General features: G+C 45.3%; 2 protein-coding genes across 2 annotated transcripts; one reads left to right on the forward strand and one right to left on the reverse strand.

Annotated features, from left to right (window-relative positions):
* Positions 1-531: 531 nt before the first annotated feature.
* dlx5a (distal-less homeobox 5a) lies at positions 532-2,960 on the reverse strand. Its single transcript, XM_062445910.1, has 3 exons — positions 1,730-2,960; positions 1,148-1,332; positions 532-942 (listed from the first exon to the last, which is right to left on the reverse strand). The coding sequence occupies exons 1-3, from the start codon at positions 2,085-2,087 to the stop codon at positions 628-630; spliced, it is 858 nt and encodes a 285-aa protein (XP_062301894.1). The 5' UTR covers positions 2,088-2,960; the 3' UTR covers positions 532-627.
* A 1,204-nt stretch (positions 2,961-4,164) lies between these two features.
* ago2 (argonaute RISC catalytic component 2) lies at positions 4,165-17,713 on the forward strand. The gene is made up of 20 exons (XM_062445909.1): positions 4,165-4,579; positions 6,063-6,109; positions 6,915-7,111; positions 7,246-7,366; positions 7,483-7,664; positions 7,823-7,959; positions 8,054-8,188; positions 8,329-8,416; positions 8,822-8,969; positions 9,524-9,643; positions 9,871-9,993; positions 10,357-10,490; positions 10,842-11,026; positions 11,406-11,565; positions 11,960-12,050; positions 12,353-12,547; positions 12,786-12,920; positions 13,703-13,804; positions 14,050-14,249; positions 15,898-17,713. Exons 1-20 carry the CDS (start codon positions 4,561-4,563, stop codon positions 16,004-16,006), a joined length of 2,628 nt encoding a protein of 875 aa, XP_062301893.1. The 5' UTR covers positions 4,165-4,560; the 3' UTR covers positions 16,007-17,713.
* Positions 17,714-18,718: the final 1,005 nt, after the last annotated feature.

Raw genomic sequence — 18,718 nt, forward strand, 5'->3', positions numbered from 1 at the left:
TAGCATGCGTGCAGTGGGTATTTGTCTTTGAGAAAATCACAGAATTCATCAAAACTTTGGCTATTAGGCTACATGATCCAACAAATAAAGTCAAATATTTTGTTTAACTCATCTGTCCCATATAAGTCCGGCAAAAAGTTTTTCAAAACGACCTTGGAAGACAGTTAAGCAGCACTACATCTCCGTGTTTTATGAGACAGTCAGCCGTTTACACCACGAGCACCTGTCATATTCCATTTCGATAAACATCGCATAGGCTACTGGCGAATTTGAGAAAATTGCAAATATGTATAAAAACTGACCTCGGGACATTTCAGGGAGATAAAAACGAAGATGATGGTCTCACAAACGTTTGAAGGTATCGGCCTATAATGACATCAAGTCCTTGTTGTGCAGTGCAAATAGGCTAGGCTACGAATGACGGACGATGGTATTGAGGAGATAGTTTTTCATTGAAAGAGTCCATTTAAAACGTTTAATAGTCTTCCAAAATGCAATAAATTACATGCACACATTTACACATTATACACGTTTCTTCTATGACTGTCATCAATTACATTGCATATTCCTCTGAAATTTAAACACGAGTCCCATACAATATTTTTTTTTTTTTTTTAAATGCAGGTTTCAATATAACGTCCCCGCTCCAAGAGCCAATGAGTGCTGTAACGAGTTGGGGTTTTGAAGGTGGGAATTCATGGAGCCGGCCGTGGAGGAATACCAAGAAGCGGAGTTTTCCAAAAAGCTAGATGCCACCGTGTTGATGTTCTGTGGCTGATGTGTGTGCGGCCTGGACGAGCCTTGCGTGTCCCACACGGCGGGGGACTGCGGAGAATTGCAGGCCATGGGGTCGCTGGAGCTGGGGCTGTGGTCTGGTGGTAACTCGCCGTTCTTCATGATTTTCTTCAGTTTCGACCTTTTGTTTTGGAACCATATTTTAACCTGGAATGGATGACACAAAGTATGGGTTTAAATTCACAACAAGACAACAGGGGCAGAACAACAGGATTGGTGACTAGTCAAACCAACTGATCATAATTTATGAACCTTACCAAAATAGAATATAGGGCTCATATGATAATTGAATATTGAACATTGTAGATGTTGATCCTAGAAATCGTATGAGGAACTATTTGAGGTTATTTACCTGTGTTTGCGTGAGTCCTAAGGACGCGGCGAGCTCAGCTCTTTCTGGCAGCGCGAGGTATTGTGTGTTCTGAAATCTTCGCTGCAGAGCGGCCAACTGGAAACTGGAGTAGATGGTTCGCGGTTTACGGACTTTCTTAGGTTTTCCATTCACCATCCTCACTTCTGGCTCTGCCTCTTCCTTTTCTGTAAAAATATAATAAATAAATGCATAAACAAATGGAAACAATGTAGGCTAGTCTAAATGGTTGAGGGGTTTTCTGTATGTTTCTTAAATATGTTATTATCCTATTGTGTGGAGTTATGATAGAGATTCTGCATTTAGATTTAGCAAAATAACATTATTTGGCTCTGCATTGAAATAAAAAAGGAATAGGCTATGTGAAATGGTCTATAGCTGCCGCATTGTACGGACATTTCATTTTCGAAACTGTTTCTCATAACAAAACAAAAAGACAATTTCTTAGATAAGGATATTTTAACTTAAAATTGTATCATGTAACTTTCGCAAGAAAGCCACTGCAACAGTAATCATGCATTTATATAGTCTAACAATAAATGTCAAAAAGTGCTATAAAAATACCTTGCGGACTTGCTTGTGGCTGTACTCTGCTGTAAGTTCCTGCATACTGGTGATACGCAGAGCTTGTGTAGGAACTGTAGTCTGGATAGGATTTTGCAGGGTAGTTTCCAGCAGAACCGTTGACACCGTGGTACTGGTACTGATAGGCATTGAGAGGTTTCCCATAAGAAGTTGAATTAGGCGAACAATACCCGTGGGGAACTCCGCCGGCGGGGCTGTAATAGCCAGAATCCGTGGCCGTGGACTCTGGCAGTGTAGGAGATTCCTGAGACGGGTGGTGCATGGCGGAAATCTGAAAAGGGTTCTGGAAGTCTGTTGTCTTAATACTCTGAATCCTTCGGTCGAATACTCCAGTCATAATTCGTATCAAAGCTTCGAGGTGCGGTAAATAGTCTGTCTCAAAAGATCTTGAGGACTAACCTACCATTGTGTGTTCTCACGCCGACGGACTCTGTCGAATACTACAGCCAGCCCCTCAGCACAGACTTGGTTAAATCCCAAATTGCGCTCTTGCGCACTGCAGGGAGGATATGCTTCCATTGGCCAAGGCGCGCGCAGACAGCTACACCCCAGCTCTCTCGGTCAGTTTGCCACAGGGGATATTCGAAGCTATACTTTGTTGTGTTTTTACTATCAATCAAAACAGTCAATTAACACGGTTGTCATGTCATCGATTGACAATTTAACGGGTTAAAATTACAGTCTCTGAAGGATCAAATATATGGCCTTACGGGCTTTTGGGATAGCACCTTTTAAAATATATTATAATATTTTACAACGATTAGGCTAATATTCATGCTGTTCAAAGCAAAACAAACCATTTAAAGAAAGATATATTCTTTCACCGATTAGCAGGTATATTTTACAACGGAGTGTAGCCTATAGCCTAGAACAAAATAATATGGAATGGAAGACCATAATATTTAAAGCCATGTCACGTTCCCCTTTAAAAGATAAATTAGATTGTTCACAGCACAATTCCACCGAATGATACTATTCCAATATGCTTCTCTCTGTCGCCTACAGAGAAGGCCTTTGAAACTATCCTATTGAATATGTAGTCCTATTTTATTTATACATCCCCTTGATTGATTTACAAATTTGCGACAACATTTCTTTACCAGAAATTTCGGCTTGTTGACCAACAGACATTTGACAACAAGGAACTAAATGTAGCAAAGATGTAAATTAAACTTTTGCAGGCACTTATTTGTACTATTTTGTCCTATTTACAACAACAGCAGGCCTTGACAAATTCAACAAATTGCTACATTTTAGGTGAAGTCGTGTGACAGCAAATGCACATATGCAAACCCAGATAAGCTTGGACTTGTCTACTATGGACAACAGTAATCGGCACAAAGAGAATCAGTCTTTTACTATGGTCAAATGGCGCATCCCAGTGGTTGTAAGTGGGAACTGTCAAAACATCAAAGTTCATTACTCACCTGCTACAGACGAATCAATGCTGCTGTTGGCTTCCATTTATGGTTCCGTGCTCACGTGCAACTACACCAACGACAAAAAAAAAACCAAATCAAGCAACGTTCAGCAATAAAAGACCAACAACACATTAACTTTCGTTGCATAATTGTAATTGTTTTCGTCACGGAAAAATACATCTTATACGTTTCCACTCATCAACGCCATCAGGTGGGCGTTGTGCGTACATACAAAGCCCCCACATGCAGGCAAGATTATAACGAAACTGAACTCCAGTTCCAAACTTAATAGGCCTACTCATTTTCCATGTAATGGATACAAATAGAATGCTTTCCATTAAATGGTAAAACTTGTAAACTCACATTGATTCTTGTTGTATGGAACATCATGTATGCCTTCATCATATGTAATTTACAATAGATTTAATCTCTGAAACCAAATTAAGAGATTCAAAAAATAACGAAAAGAATAGTCTTGCAGAATAGTTTACCTGGCTAATGTATCAATCTCAGATGGTGGGAGTATAAATAGCTTTCCAGTACTTGATATGAAACCTCGACATGAAAATGTCTCTCGCACAAATATAACACAGCAACAGTCATATAAAAACCACGTTTGTCTTTTACAGAATTTAACACGAATGACATAGGTTGTTATCTGTCTTGACTTCAGGAAAGCAAACCTAAAATGCTGGAAATCAAGATTGACCCAATTACCTCTGGCCCTGGACCAAGTGAGCGTGAGAGGAGCGAGGACAAGCTTTCTGCTTGGGGGTATTGGTTAAAGGATTCTAATGACAAATAATATAAATAATAATTCGTTTACTTTAACTATATCTAGGCATACATCAATTATCCTATTGCCCCATACAAAACGTTCTGTTCCAAAATCTTCAAATTCCACTTGCCCCGGAAGTAATTACTTTGTATATCGTATACTTCTGGTGGCTTTTACGTTTTAGTAAACATTAAAACAGTGTTTGCCAGTAATTTTTCCCCCAGATCTGTCCACGTTGTTTTCCATGAATCGTTGCAACACGTAAAACACATTTGTCTCGTTGATTTAAGGTTTTTATTGGGTACATTTCGAAATAATAATTGGAAGAGAGCGAGGATATCAGTGGGCCGTGCGTGACATCACACATTCATAGGTTAGCTAGCAGCTCTGGACTCCGTCTGTGTTGGGGGGATGGGGCCGTTCTGAGGATGATACAGCTCTCGTGGTCTTGTAATTTAGTGCAGGGCAAAAAAAACTACTTTTGAACTGAGCCACTTTTACTGTTTGATATAGTAAGATAGAGTGCCCGATTACGTATGTCTTTTGGAGACGTTTGAAAGGAATAAAGTGGAGTACCAGACCAGCCACGGTGCACGCCGAAAAAGGACAAAATGTATTCCACTCCTGGTGGTAAGTTGTGTACTTGCTAGCTACATAGCATACGGCTTGCTAGCTACTAACAATGGTGCCGATTTCACTGATTTCACGAACTTTGCGTATTGACATTTACTATAGGTTGTAAATTGACACTTTGTTCCGAACAACATATGTTACCTACAAAGCGTGATGGTTAGCAAATACACCGTTCCGCCAACCGTGATACTGCTAACTAGCTTGGTATGCTAGCGGTAACAAGTTAGCTGTATAGCTAGTGCTAGCTAACCTGTTATACTTCTAGCCTAGCTACTAGCTAAGCTGTTTTGACCTAGCTAGCTAGCTCCTGGCAGAACTACTCCCATATACTCTGGGTAGCGAGTGGAAAGTGAGATGGTAGTGATTGATTAACTAGCCTATCTACCTAACAATGTGGAATATTTATTGTTGTTTTTTTATGGGGACCATTGTCATTGTTCGTCTTGGAACTCAGTAGGTCTTGCCCGGCTTGAACAAAGTTAGCTAGCTAGCTTGTAAGCTTTGTGTTTCAGGGTACTGTAGCTCAATAGTTTGCACCATGCTAGCTTGCTAGTGAACGTTAATCACCGTTGTAGTTACGTACCAACATTAGAGCTATCTACTCGATGATAATGGATCCAAATGACCACAAACTTTAGGAACGGTCAATAAACAGGAAGGAAGTTATCCAGTCAATTTTGCCATGATGTTGGTTCAGAGGAGAGTTTGTCAGCTAGCTTTCAAAACCTTGGCTTATTTATAAAAATTGTTGAAGATTTATTGTATAACAGTCTAGCTAATGTTGACTAATGTGTTAATGGTAGTACGACCCATTTCGAATTATAATTACAAGAACAGACGATTAGCCGACATGTTCCTTGTCATGACACACTTAAATAATCTTCCCTGACTCAACCATTTATTAGTCTATCAACGTTTTTTCAATTAAGTATAGGCCTGATGTTTTCCAAGTTGCATTTGTTTCTGATATCGTTTTGTACCGTGGCATCATTTAATCAGTATTAACAGTTTTTTTTAAAGACATGCACCTGTTGTTTGGCTGTATAGTCTCTCATTATTCCTTTGATACAGAAAGATGGTTTAGAGACTACACGGGTGGTAACTTATAGGAGGGGCCAAGTTGCTAAACTGCTAGTGTGAGCTTATTGATAAGAGATTTGGAAAATCGCCCTAGTAGTATATGATCGTGTTTGAAGAGTGATAAGTGTATGGAGTGTGGATAGGAGTATGTAGTAAATATTAGCGTGCAAAACAGGGAGATTGCCACCAGTGCTCAGTGGAGGGTATGACTTTTGCTACAACAGCAAGAACATCAGCATTTATAATGAAAATGCACGTTAATACTCTTCACAAAGTTTCTATTACATCACATGTATACTTATGTTTCAGAAGGAAACATGTCTTATAACATGATGGTTGTGTTTGTATTACTGTGTGCAACATCCCCGTGTCTTAGATTCGGTTTTATGTTTTTCCTCAGCTGCCGAGATACTTGAAGGACCCCATTCCTCTGGGTCGATGGGCTCTGGTAAGCACCACTTAGCTCAGCTTCCTACAATGAGTTCTAATGTATCCACCTCCAATCCAGTTGTATGAGACAGAAGGCTTCTCTCAGCTGACTTCATTAAAATGTCATCCTCGGCACTGAAAAGGGTTTAAAAGAAGTAGCCCAGATCTTTCACACACTTTAGTTCCTTCTTAATGTCAGGCACAGCCTTGTAGTCTAACTTATCTTGATTCTCACTTAATTCTCAATGTCCACATAAAGAGAGTTTAACTGAATCACATCCCTTTTACTGTGACATCTTGGTGTCCACTGCAGTGCAAGACCTACAGTTTGTAAGATAGGCAATGGGAAGCCGAGAGCTGCAGGTCGTAGATAAGGTCCTAAAGGGAGGGAACCAAGACTTGTACATTCAGCTGACTTAGGTCTGTGCCTGAACACATCTCTCTCATCACACATGACCTAGAACCATGGGCTAGTATACAGAAGGGTCTAATACATTGAATCCTGATTGTGAGAGTTGTTGTGAAGTTTTGAGCAGAGAGATTGGAAAACTTTGTCTGTTTAGGTTGTGTGATTCACGTGTCTCTACTGTGTGTCTGTAAACGAGTGGAACTCAGTATACATACCGCCCACCCATGCCATCGAAGAGCTAGCTTTACGGTGGTGTAGCTGGTTAAAATGGTGTTTGTAAAGGTGGTAGTTGTGTTGGCGAGTCAGAGGACCCAAGTTCAAACCCGGTACGGAGAACATCGTTCAGAAGCGACACTGTCTCTCCCTGTAACACGTCTACAGTTGTTAACCTGTATATTTGTGTTTTCCACCCCGGACCCCTCTGATCCAGACCCTCCATCTCCTCCCGTGCCCGAGTATGTGTTCAAACCGCCCTCCCGGCCGGACTTCGGCACCATGGGAAGGACAATCAAACTGCAGGCCAACTTCTTTGAGATGGAGATCCCCAAACTGGAGGTGTATCACTATGACATCGACATCAAGCCAGAGAAATGCCCCAGGAGGGTGAATCGGTACACATGCACTTCAGACAGATTTCAGAGACCAGCTATACATTTGACCCTGCAACGTTTTCAGCCAATAAAGAGATTTCTGGTGAATGCTTCAGTGTTGTAATTTTCCTTACCGACTACTTGGTTATTCGCAGTGAAATCGTTGAGCACATGGTACAGCACTTTAAAACGCAGATCTTTGGGGATCGAAAGCCAGTGTACGACGGGAGGAAGAACCTCTACACTGCCATGCCTTTACCTATAGGCAGAGAAAAGGTGCGTGCACACCCCGCATTTGAATGCAGTGACACGTTACATGACGGGACATGTCATGTATACTAAGCAGAGGTGTTGCATCGATGTCACGTGCGTGTCACTCCTCCTCCCACCAGGTGGAGCTGGAGGTGACCATCCCAGGCGAGGGGAAGGACCGCAGCTTTAAGGTGGCCATCAAGTGGGTGTCGTGCGTCAACCTGCAGGCTCTCCACGAGGCGCTGTCCGGACGCCTGCCCAACATCCCCTTCGAGACCATCCAGGCTCTGGATGTGGTCATGAGACACTTGCCCTCTATGAGGTGAGCTCGTCTTCCCAAACACAACCATAATGAATGTGTAGTGGGGGGAGGGGGGGGGGGGGTTATTGTGAGAAACAAGGAAAAGTCCTATAGAGATGCTCACCCTGTATAGAGATGCTCACCCTGCCACCCCTCCTCGCCCCCTCTCCACCCCCCAGGTACACCCCTGTGGGCCGGTCATTCTTCACCCCCTCTGAGGGCTGCTCCAACCCCCTGGGAGGGGGCCGCGAGGTCTGGTTCGGCTTCCACCAGTCAGTCAGACCCTCCCTCTGGAAGATGATGCTGAACATTGACGGTAGGTTTCACTCTGTGTGTGTGTGTGTGTGATGCTCATTACTCTGTGTGTGTGTGTGTGTGTGAGAGATCCTCATCACTGTGTGTCGTTCCAGTGTCTGCCACCGCGTTCTACAAAGCCCAGCCTGTTATTGAGTTTATGTGCGAGGTGCTGGATTTTAAAAGCATCGAGGAACAACAGAAGCCCTTGACCGACTCCCAGCGAGTGAAATTCACCAAGGAAATCAAAGGTAAGACGACAACAAACAAAGCATTCAGTGTGAACGTGACGGGAGCCGCAAGGATCGTCTGATTCTGTTTCAAGTCTTTCTGGACACAGAAGCAGAAGGTGTCGGACCTTGTTCACCCTGCTGTGCGTTTCCTCTCTTAGGCCTGAAAGTGGAGATCACTCACTGTGGTCAGATGAAGAGGAAATACAGAGTTTGCAATGTGACCAGACGACCAGCCAGCCACCAGACGTAAGGACGCAGCTTGTGGACGTGATGTGGTTGAATTTCACCAAGAGGTCTTGATGTGTACAATGTTGTAAAATAGTCAAATAGATGTATTGGTCATATGCAGTGTAACACAAGTCATTCTGGAAAATTATATTATTTGCTAATAAGCAAGGCAACAGCCGGGTAGTATACATGGAAATAAGCAAGGCAACAGCCGGGTAGTGTGTGTGCGTGTATATATGGAAATAAGTAAATAATAAAAAGTCAGTAGCAGCAGTAATGTGTCTGCTCATCGGTTCTGTTGCTACAGTAATAAAAACCATTTAGTCAGTTGGTAGATGCTTTTATCAATAGATACTTTCAGAGGGGGATTTGAACCCGTGACCTCAGTGAGCTCAGTGCTGACCCCCTGCCGTCCTGTCCCAGGTTCCCCCTGCAGCAGGAAAACGGCCAGACCATCGAATGCACCGTCGCTCAGTACTTCAAGGACAAGTACAAGCTGATCCTGCGCTACCCCCACCTGCCCTGCCTGCAGGTGGGGCAGGAGCAGAAGCACACCTACCTGCCCCTGGAGGTGAGGCCTGTCACCACACACACACACCTACCTGCCCCTGGAGGTGAGGCCTGTCACCGCACACACACACCTACCTGCCCCTGGAGGTGAGGCCTGTCACCACACACACACACCTACCTGCCCCTGGAGGTGAGGCCTGTCACCACACACACACACCTACCTGCCCCTGGAGGTGAGGCCTGTCACCACACACACACACCTACCTGCCCCTGGAGGTGAGGCCTGTCACCACACACACACACCTACCTGCCCCTGGAGGTGAGGCCTGTCACCACACACACACACCTACCTGCCCCTGGAGGTGAGGCCTGTCACCGCACACACACACCTACCTGCCCCTGGAGGTGAGCTCCCAGCCCGCTCACTAACAACACACAGCTCTGCTGCTTTTCATGGGTAGATTAGTCGTAAGTCGTCAATCATTAGCGATGTTTGCAGATGAAATCTGAACAGTTGCTGCACCTTTGAACAAGTCCAGTACACTCCCATCCTAGCAGGGCAGGAACGACGTGGGGGTGGTGACATGGTAGCAGTAACATGTTCCATCCTTCCAGGTGTGTAATATAGTAGCTGGCCAGAGGTGCATCAAGAAACTGACGGACAATCAGACGTCCACCATGATCAGAGCCACGGCCAGGTCGGCCCCTGACCGACAAGACGAGATCAGCAAGCTGGTGAGTGGACGCCCTGTCACGCTCAGAGGACGGCCACCATGAGGGCTCAAACCATAAACCTGATTCATCACTGATACTTTTAGCAATTATCAGAAGCTTTTATCCAAAGCGATGTACAGAGGGGGGATTTGAACCCGTGACCTCTTGATCCACTGAGCTGTAACCGTCCTCAAAGTTATTTTGCCCACTTGGGTTGTCGTCATGGATCTGTTTGTTTGCCACCCCAGATGAGAAGTGCCAACTTTAACACCGACCCGTACGTGCGTGAGTTTGGAGTGATGGTGAGGGATGAGATGACCGAGGTCAACGGCCGAGTCCTCCAGGCTCCCTCTATCCTCTACGGGGGCCGGGTAGGTCTAATACCTGGACTCTGTCTGCTAAAACACTAAGATACTACACGACAGGGTAAAACCTGGACGCTCTGCTAAAACACTAGATTTGACCTTAGAAAACTTGAATGTCCACCTAGAGGCAATTTGTTGTACAGCACAGAACAACACTAGAATGTTACACTACCGGGTAGGTAGCACTATAGTATAACAACTATATGGACCTGTTGTTCAGGTGAATTTCACGTTCTGTTCAACTTGTCAGATACGTTTTTTTTTTCCCCATTTCTATGTACAGCTGTCCTTGTGAAGATACCTTCTCCGTGAAGCTAAAAGAAGCCACTTGGCTTTGAGCTTGACCCTTCCATGTTTTGTCTTTGGTAGAATAAAGCAATAGCCACTCCGATCCAGGGAGTGTGGGACATGAGGAACAAGCAGTTTCACACCGGCATCGAGATCAAGGTGTGGGCCATCGCCTGCTTCGCCCCTCAAAGGCAGTGCACCGAACTGCTGCTCAAGTACGTGGGGCACACTTGTAACTTTTACGTCTGGGAGAGGAGAACACAGAAGCCTAAACAGAGTAGATTAAAGCAGAGCAGAGTGCAATAGAGTACAGTAGAGTCCTCATCAAGTAGTTATCAATGATACAAATGTTTTTTTTTTTACTTTTTCCCAAAACATTTTCACACAACCCAAAAAGTAATTTTTTGATTTTTTTTTGTTAGCAAAACTTTTTTCCTAAAATATTTTTCCATCATTTAGAAACCTTTTCCCCCCAAAAAAAATTCACACACAACACAAAAGGTTTTTGTAAAACCTTTTTTTCTAAAACCTTTTTCCGACCTTTGTCTGCCTGTCCTCCTCTCCAGGGCGTTCACCGACCAGCTGCGTAAGATCTCTCGTGACGCTGGGATGCCCATCCAGGGCCAGCCCTGCTTCTGTAAGTATGCCCAGGGGGCCGACAGTGTGGAGCCCATGTTCAAGCACCTGAAGTACACCTACCAGGGCCTGCAGCTGGTGGTCGTCATCCTGCCCGGAAAGACCCCAGTATATGGTAGGCTTCACACGGACAACAGACCTTCCTGTAACAAGCTATGGACTACATGTGGACTAGCCACCCTAATTGCCCCGCACTTTCATCCGTCACGTTTATGGTGATACGCACAGTAGTAACCATGGCTGCATGGATCATAAATTTGTCTCATTTAGTTATTTCCCCACCAAACAGTGCAACACAGAAACACTGTAATGAAAGGCTGTGCCTCACAAACACTGTAATGAAAGGCAGTGCCTCACAGAAACACTAATGAAAGGCAGTGCCTCTCAGAAACACTAATGAAAGGCTGTGCAACATAGAAACACTAATGTGTTCCTGTGTGCTGACCTGTGTTCCTGTGTGCTGACCTGTGTGTGTGTGTGTGTGTGTGCTGCAGCGGAGGTTAAGCGTGTGGGAGACACAGTACTGGGCATGGCCACCCAGTGCGTCCAGGTGAAGAACGTCCAGAAAACCACCCCCCAGACCCTCTCCAACCTCTGCCTGAAGATCAACGTCAAGCTGGGGGGCGTCAACAACATCCTGCTACCGCAGGGCAGGTTGGTACCGGTCTTGCCATGTCGGTACTGGGGTGTCCAAACAGTAGATTGGGGTAGTAAACTGGCCTTTAGTTGTATTACATTTACATTTAGTCATTTAGCAGACGCTCTTATCCAGAGCAACTTACAGTAAGTACAGGGACATTCTCCCCGAAGCAAGTAGGGTGAAGTGCCTTGCCCAAGGACACAACGTCATTTGGCACGGCCGGGAATCTAACTGGCAACCTTCAGATTACTAGCCCGCTTCCCTCACCGCTCAGCCACCTGACGCCCCTGATGTATCCCAAACAGTAGTCACTAGATGATTCAGATAGTTTATCTTCTTTCTTTGAGTTGCACCCTTCTCTGTAGAGAACCCCTCCACATCTGTCCTGATCTCGTCTCCCTGTTCCAGGCCCCTGGTGTTCCAGCAGCCTGTCATCTTCCTGGGCGCCGACGTCACCCACCCTCCTGCTGGAGATGGAAAGAAGCCCTCCATCGCTGCTGTGAGTCTGACACGTCCAAACTTAACATTTAGTCATTTAGCAGACGCTCTTATCCAGAGCGACTTACAGTAACTACAGGGACATTCCCCCGAGGCAAGTAGGGTGAAGTGCCTTTCCCAAGGACACGTCATTTGGCTCAGCCGGGATTCGAACCAACAACCTTCTGATTTATTAGCCCGACTCCCTAACCGCTCAGCCATCTGACGTACATGGCTGCCCATGTACACAACAGCTTCATGTTCAATCACGGCCTTACCAGTGCCTGGACCCTAAAGCTATCGTCCCTTCCTCCTTCCCTCCAGGTGGTAGGCAGTATGGACGCCCACCCCAGCCGGTACTGTGCCACGGTGCGGGTCCAGCAACACAGACAGGACATCATCCAGGACCTGGCCACCATGGTGAGAGAGCTGCTCATCCAGTTCTACAAGTCCACCCGTTTCAAACCCACCCGAATCATCTACTACCGCGACGGCATCTCCGAAGGCCAGTTTAACCAGGTGAGACACATTAAGAGGCTGATAGTGGAGAAACTTGGCAATAAGCCTTTTGGTGATGGCTCTATATAAATGAGTCTAAGGGAGGTTAGACCTGGTCGCTTAGGGCCAAAACAAAACTAAGTCAAATAAACGAAGACCCCCTGAAAATGTATCATTATTCTGTTGAATATTTCTTGTCCTTCCAAACTCCAGTGTAGGAGATGCTTCTTTTTAAACTTTTGTTTTGTGGTCCGCACAGGTGCTGCAGCACGAGCTGCTGGCGATCCGTGAGGCCTGCATCAAGCTGGAGAAGGACTACCAGCCCGGCATCACGTTCGTGGTGGTCCAGAAGAGACACCACACCAGGCTGTTCTGCATGGACCGCAACGAGAGGGTCAGTACCGCACAACCAGGGTCGGCAGGGTGGAGGTGAAATACATCTGTCACAGGCGGCGCTTCACGTAGGATCAACGTCTTTGACACGGAACATTAGGACGTGGGGAAAAGCCATGGAAATGTTGTAGGTGGTTGTGGTGCTGGGCTGGTACGAGCGGGGTGGGACCATATGAAAGGTTACCGGCATTGGTTACATTTGAACATGGGTGGAATGTATTAATCGCCCTATAAACACAGCTGGTACACGTTTGGGTGGAGGCATTTCTACGGTCTCCAACCTTGTTCCTGGAGAAATACCTTCCTGTAGGCTTTCGCTCCAACACCAATCTAGCATACCTCATTCCAGTAATGAGCTGGTTGACGTGTTGAATCAGGTTAGTTACAACTGGAGCCAAAACATCCAGGAAGGTGGCTCTCCAGGAACAAGGTTGGAGACCGTAGAAACGATGTGGAGACAAGGGTAGGAAGGTGTCTCTACAGTCTGCCGCTCCACTCCAGATGAGTTGAAGACGAGTTACAGTGTTCCTAGTGTAATAGTTGTATCTGTTGTTGGTGTAGGTGAGTCAGGTGTAGGGGAGTCAGGTGGCTGAGCGGTTAGGGAATCGGGCTAGTAATCCGAAGGTTGCCAGTTCGATTCCCGGTCATGCCAACTGACGTTGTGTCCTTGGGCAAGGCACTTCACCCTACTTGCCTCGGGGGAATGTCCCTGTACTTACTGTAAGTCGCTCTGGATAAGAGCGTCTGCTAAATGACTAAAATGTAAAATGTAAAAATGTGTAGGTGGGCAAGAGTGGCAACATCCCAGCTGGCACCACGGTGGACACCAAGATCACCCATCCCTCCGAGTTCGACTTCTATCTCTGCAGCCACGCCGGCATACAGGTGAGAGCCTGGTGAAAATGTAAAGGTACACACCAAGAAAGAAAAGGAAAAAAACTTTTAAAAGGTGGAAATGTTATTATAATAATAATAAAATAAATATTGGGCCAAGACTTTGATTCTTTTGAAATGTAGAGAGATATTGTTTTTAGCGGAAAAAATAAATCTTGTCCCAAGACTTTCTGTCGAGCCATAGCCCGAGTCTGTCCTGGCAGGGTAGTAACGGGTCACGGTGCTGTTCTGTACAGGGCACCAGCAGGCCGTCTCACTACCACGTCCTCTGGGACGACAACCACTTCACCTCCGACGAACTGCAGGTGCTCACCTACCAGCTGTGCCACACCTACGTACGCTGCACGCGCTCAGTCTCCATCCCTGCGCCAGCCTACTACGCCCACCTGGTGGCCTTCCGCGCCCGCTACCACCTGGTGGACAAGGAGCACGACAGGTGAGGGGGGGTAGATAGTTACCACCTGGTGGACAAGGAGCACGACAGGTGAGGGGGGGTAGATTTACATTTAGTCATTTAGCAGACGCTCTTATCCAGAGCGGCTTACAGTAAGTACAGGGACATTCCCCCCGAGGCAAGCAGGGTGAAGTGCCTTGCCCAAGGACACAACGTCATTTTGCACAGCCGGGAATCGAACTGGCAACCTTATGATTACTGGCTCGATTCCCTAACCGCTAAGCAGGGATGTAGTGGGGGCTAAACGCATGTAAACACCGTTTACGCACCTCCCGAAATTGGGAAATAGCGTTTATCCACCTCTAAATTGCAGAAATTGCGTTTATCCACCTCTAAATAGCTTTTATGTGCGTTTACGAACATATAAATTCCCTGCGCTTCATATTCTGCCATTGGAATAATCTGAAATAAATTTGGTGTAATTTTAAAACACCAAAAACTTCATATTTCATATTGTTGAACATACGCTGTAGTCTTAATCATTTCATCTGCGCTGTATATGGTCTGTGACCCTCCAATCAATGCGTTGCGGCTGCGGCGGCGACACCAATCAGGATCCACAAAGTATGTAAACACAACGTTACACGTTGTAGATTAGCCTACCTGTTCGTAATGGATATATTAGCCATGGATATCAGGCGATTTTTGAAGAGACCATCGAGTGCTCCCACTCCTACAGATGCCTGCGAAAGGCCTCAAGTACCGAGTAAGATCAATTCACGTTTGTAAACATTGTTTTGGTTCGCAAAACATCGCATTAAGACAGGGACAAACGCTAGCGGCTAGCCTAATAACGTGCTTTCAAATACGATGATGCAGGTACAAGTCAACCTTATTGGTTCCATCTAAATAGGCCTAATGAAACGGAATAATAAATAAATAAATAATAAAATTCATAGTTTACCCACCTCTAAATTTACCACTACACCACTGCCGCTCAGCCACCTGACTCCATAGTCATAGTGGTAGATAGTTACCACCTGGTGGACAAGGAGCACGACAGGTGAGGGGGGGGGTAGATAGTTACCACCTGGTGGACAAGGAGCACGACAGGTGAGCTGTTGGCCGCTGGCTTGGTTCAAATCCCCCTGTGGCTGTCTCCATCTATAGTATGCTCCAGATGGGTTAGATGGCTATGGGGATGGGTGTAAGTCAGTGTTTAGAGAATGTTTTTGGCATATCAAGTAAAGACGACGCATAAATATTCATGGACTCCTCTCTCTCGTTCTCTCCTCTTCTTCTCCTCCCCCCTCTCTCTTCTCCTCCCCCCTCTCTCTTCTCCTCCCCCCTCTCTCTTCTCCTCCCCCCTCTCTTCTCCTCCCCCCTCTCTCCTCTCCTCCCCCCTCTCTCCTCTCCTCCCCCCTCTCTCTTCTCCTCCCCCCTCTCTCCTCTCCTCCCCCCTCTCTCCTCTCCTCCCCCCTCTCTCTTCTCCTCCCCCCTCTCTCTTCTCCTCCCCCCTCTCTCTTCTCCTCCCCCCTCTCTCCTCTCCTCCCCCCTCTCTCTTCTCCTCCCCCCTCTCTCTTCTCCTCCCCCCTCTCTCTTCTCCTCCCCCCTCTCTCCTCTCCTCCCCCCTCTCTCTTCTCCTCCCCCCTCTCTCCTCTCCTCCCCCCTCTCTCCTCTCCTCTCCCAGTGCGGAGGGAAGCCACACGTCGGGGCAGAGTAACGGGCGTGACCAGCAGGCTCTGGCCAAGGCGGTTCAGATCCACCAGGACACCCTGCGGACCATGTACTTCGCTTGAGCCCCCCCCTCCCCCGGCCGGGGCCTGGTCTTCCACCCCTCCCCCCTCTCAGGGCCGGAGGGGGACGGCTCTGTGGGTTTGTGTCGCCTCACCCTCACCCATCTGGAAGGGGCCAGCAGCCCCTCACACAAAGAAAATAGTGTCATACGAAAAACCATGATTTTCATAATTGTATTTAAAGGCCACACATGCAAACCCTGGTATCCATCACCCCCTCACTCCAGCCCTCTGGGATATTAGGCTGTAAAATGTAAAAGCTCAACAAGGGATTTGGGGACAGGGGGTCTTATTTTACATGTTTGTACATTTGTGTGTATTTGTATATTTAGGGGGTTAACCTGTTTACAAAGTATGAGCAGAGGAGGAGAAAAAGGATATGTATTAATTTCTTACTTTGATGGAAATATTAGAACTAGTCTAGAGGACCGGACCATCATGTTTTTCAAACTAGTTTCTTAGTTTCCCCCATATAGTGTTTATATTTTTGTTTGTGTTTCTATATTTGATTGATTGGGGCGTGGCAGTCGATTAGGTGTGGCTATCAGAGAAGGAACCAATGAGAGTTTTTAATCGCTCTATTCGAATCACAGCTATTATTTATCAGCCAATCAGAGCAGAGTGCACTGACCAAATGAATTCCTTAATCGGGACACAAGTACTTAACGAGTAATTGGTTGATTCCACAACGGCACCCCCTGTAGGTCTTCATTTGAATGTACAACTATGAATTTCAAGGCATGCGATCAGCAGCCTTTATAGTATTTGTCCTCAATCAACACTGGTGACCAACACACATTGTTCGGATGTGTCCGGTGACGACCAAGCAAGCGATTTACATACGTTTTCAACTGTAACACTTATTTACACAGGTGGACTACTAACAAATATTATTGGAGGAGGGAGAGAGGAGTGGTGTTCTGTGATAGGCTGTCAGGGAGAGGACTGAGGGGGGACTGGTTCCCAACACGATGCCTCTCTGATTATCCTGATCGTCAGGGGAGCTGGCTGCATTCAAACCTTCATGATGTTGAGAATATTGCGTGTCACTATCTCTTTTAAAACTATTAATAACTTTTAATCATCTATGAATATGCATGTTACAACTTCAACATTTGCGTTTTAGACGTTTCCCCTTTTTTTTTAGGTCTGATTTTTTTTGGTGTCTAATGTGGGCTGTGATCAGGCCCTAGCTAGGCTGGGGAGGGTCTCATACAGCAGGAGTCTGGGGGCCTGAACGGTACAGGAGAGAGGGGGTCTGGCACAGCTTCTGGTCTGACGAAAGAAAAGCTGTCCTACTTGGATAAGCAACTTTGATCATTTCAAGAACGTGTCCTAGTTAAGTCGTCGTGATGGGGAACATGGATTGTTGCGCTTGGTGTTGGTTTTATGCAAAACTTTTTTTCCTGGGACTTTGTAGCATAATCGTGTTCGAGGGTTTTTCCAATGAGCTTGTAGAAGAGATTGTTACAACAATTTTTAAAAGCATTTTTTCTTTTATAATGACAGGCCCATAGTTTAAAAGTCAAATTATTTACACACAAAACTCATAGTTTAAAAGTCAAATTATTTACACACAAAACTCAATGCAAGAAATGTATTGCCTTCCAGACTGTCCTTTAAATCTTACTAATCTAGTGCTTGTTCCCTTCTACCTAAGTACAGTTATAGCTGCAGATTGTTCATATGTACTCAAGATGGGGGTGGGGGGGGGGGATATTATCTCTATTTTCTAACTATGCATTGTTTTTAACCAGGAGATTTAGGAGTGAAGTTTCTCATATTAATCTAGGTCATTTTATAGAAGTAGTACATTTTGGGCTTTTATTGTTATTTTGTTTTGTAGCTTAATGCATTTAGTAGCGTTTGTAGTGCTTATCCTTATCCTCAGCCTTTTGTAATGGTGTCAAGGATTGTAATGTCCTCATTTGTAATATTGTATATTTGATAGCACACATTTAATTGAGTATATCCTTTGTAGAACCCACAATCACTCTTAGCCAAACAAGATTACAAGTTTTTACATAATTAATGTCCGGGAAAAGAAACAAACGTTAAGCACAAAGAGCCATGTTTATAGATGGTGTTTCCCTTCTCTTAAGCTCTGCAATCCTGAGTGGACAAGAGCTTCATTTGCCATAAGTATGGTAATAGATGCTCAAATGTTTTAAATGACCTTCATCTTCCCCACATTACATAAATTGCTTTAATTTCTCTTAACCTGTAAATTAACAACAAAAAAAACCCGACTGACTGTGTTTTGTGGGGCATTCTAAGAATCCAGTACTTGATATTTACTGTTATTGTGTCAATATTATTATTCGGTGCTTGTCTCGCAACATGTAAATTTGGATGCACTTTGAATAGATAATATGGTATGAACTCGATGGATTGGGCTCTCCGACCTGACAGGAAACCATGTTTCAGCGATGCAGTTGTGTGGAAATGGCTGTGTTCTACCTCTTGTTACCTGTTCACATGTTATGGTAACATCACATCACCGGTCATTTCCTCATAATTACATGCCATCATTACATGTTTGTCATGCCTGGTTCTGAACCCTAGGCCATATGATGGTGACCCTGCATTCTGAACACACAAGTCCAGTGTTCCATGTCCTAAGGTTTGTGCAAAAGGAGTTTTGGGGGAAAGTGGCTTGACTATTGTTATTTCATTTATCTTTTATTTCTTCTTCTAGGGATCTTAAGCATTGAG

This window comes from Osmerus eperlanus, chromosome 20 (assembly GCF_963692335.1).
Source record: "Osmerus eperlanus chromosome 20, fOsmEpe2.1, whole genome shotgun sequence".
NCBI classification, from domain to species: Eukaryota; Metazoa; Chordata; class Actinopteri; order Osmeriformes; family Osmeridae; genus Osmerus; species Osmerus eperlanus.

Bases quoted from the DNA above. Each gene is read 5' to 3' on its own strand.
- dlx5a (XM_062445910.1), bottom strand. From the start codon at position 2,087: ATGACTGGAGTATTCGACCGAAGGATTCAGAGTATTAAGACAACAGAC. The intron at 1,333-1,729 runs GTATTTTTATAG...ATATTTTTACAG, and splicing joins GCCACAAGCAAGTCCGCAAG to AAAAGGAAGAGGCAGAGCCA. The intron at 943-1,147 runs GTAAATAACCTC...CATCCATTCCAG, and splicing joins TAGGACTCACGCAAACACAG to GTTAAAATATGGTTCCAAAA.
- ago2 (XM_062445909.1), top strand. The intron at 7,367-7,482 runs GTGCGTGCACAC...TCCTCCCACCAG, and splicing joins TACCTATAGGCAGAGAAAAG to GTGGAGCTGGAGGTGACCAT. The intron at 7,665-7,822 runs GTGAGCTCGTCT...TCCACCCCCCAG, and splicing joins AGACACTTGCCCTCTATGAG to GTACACCCCTGTGGGCCGGT.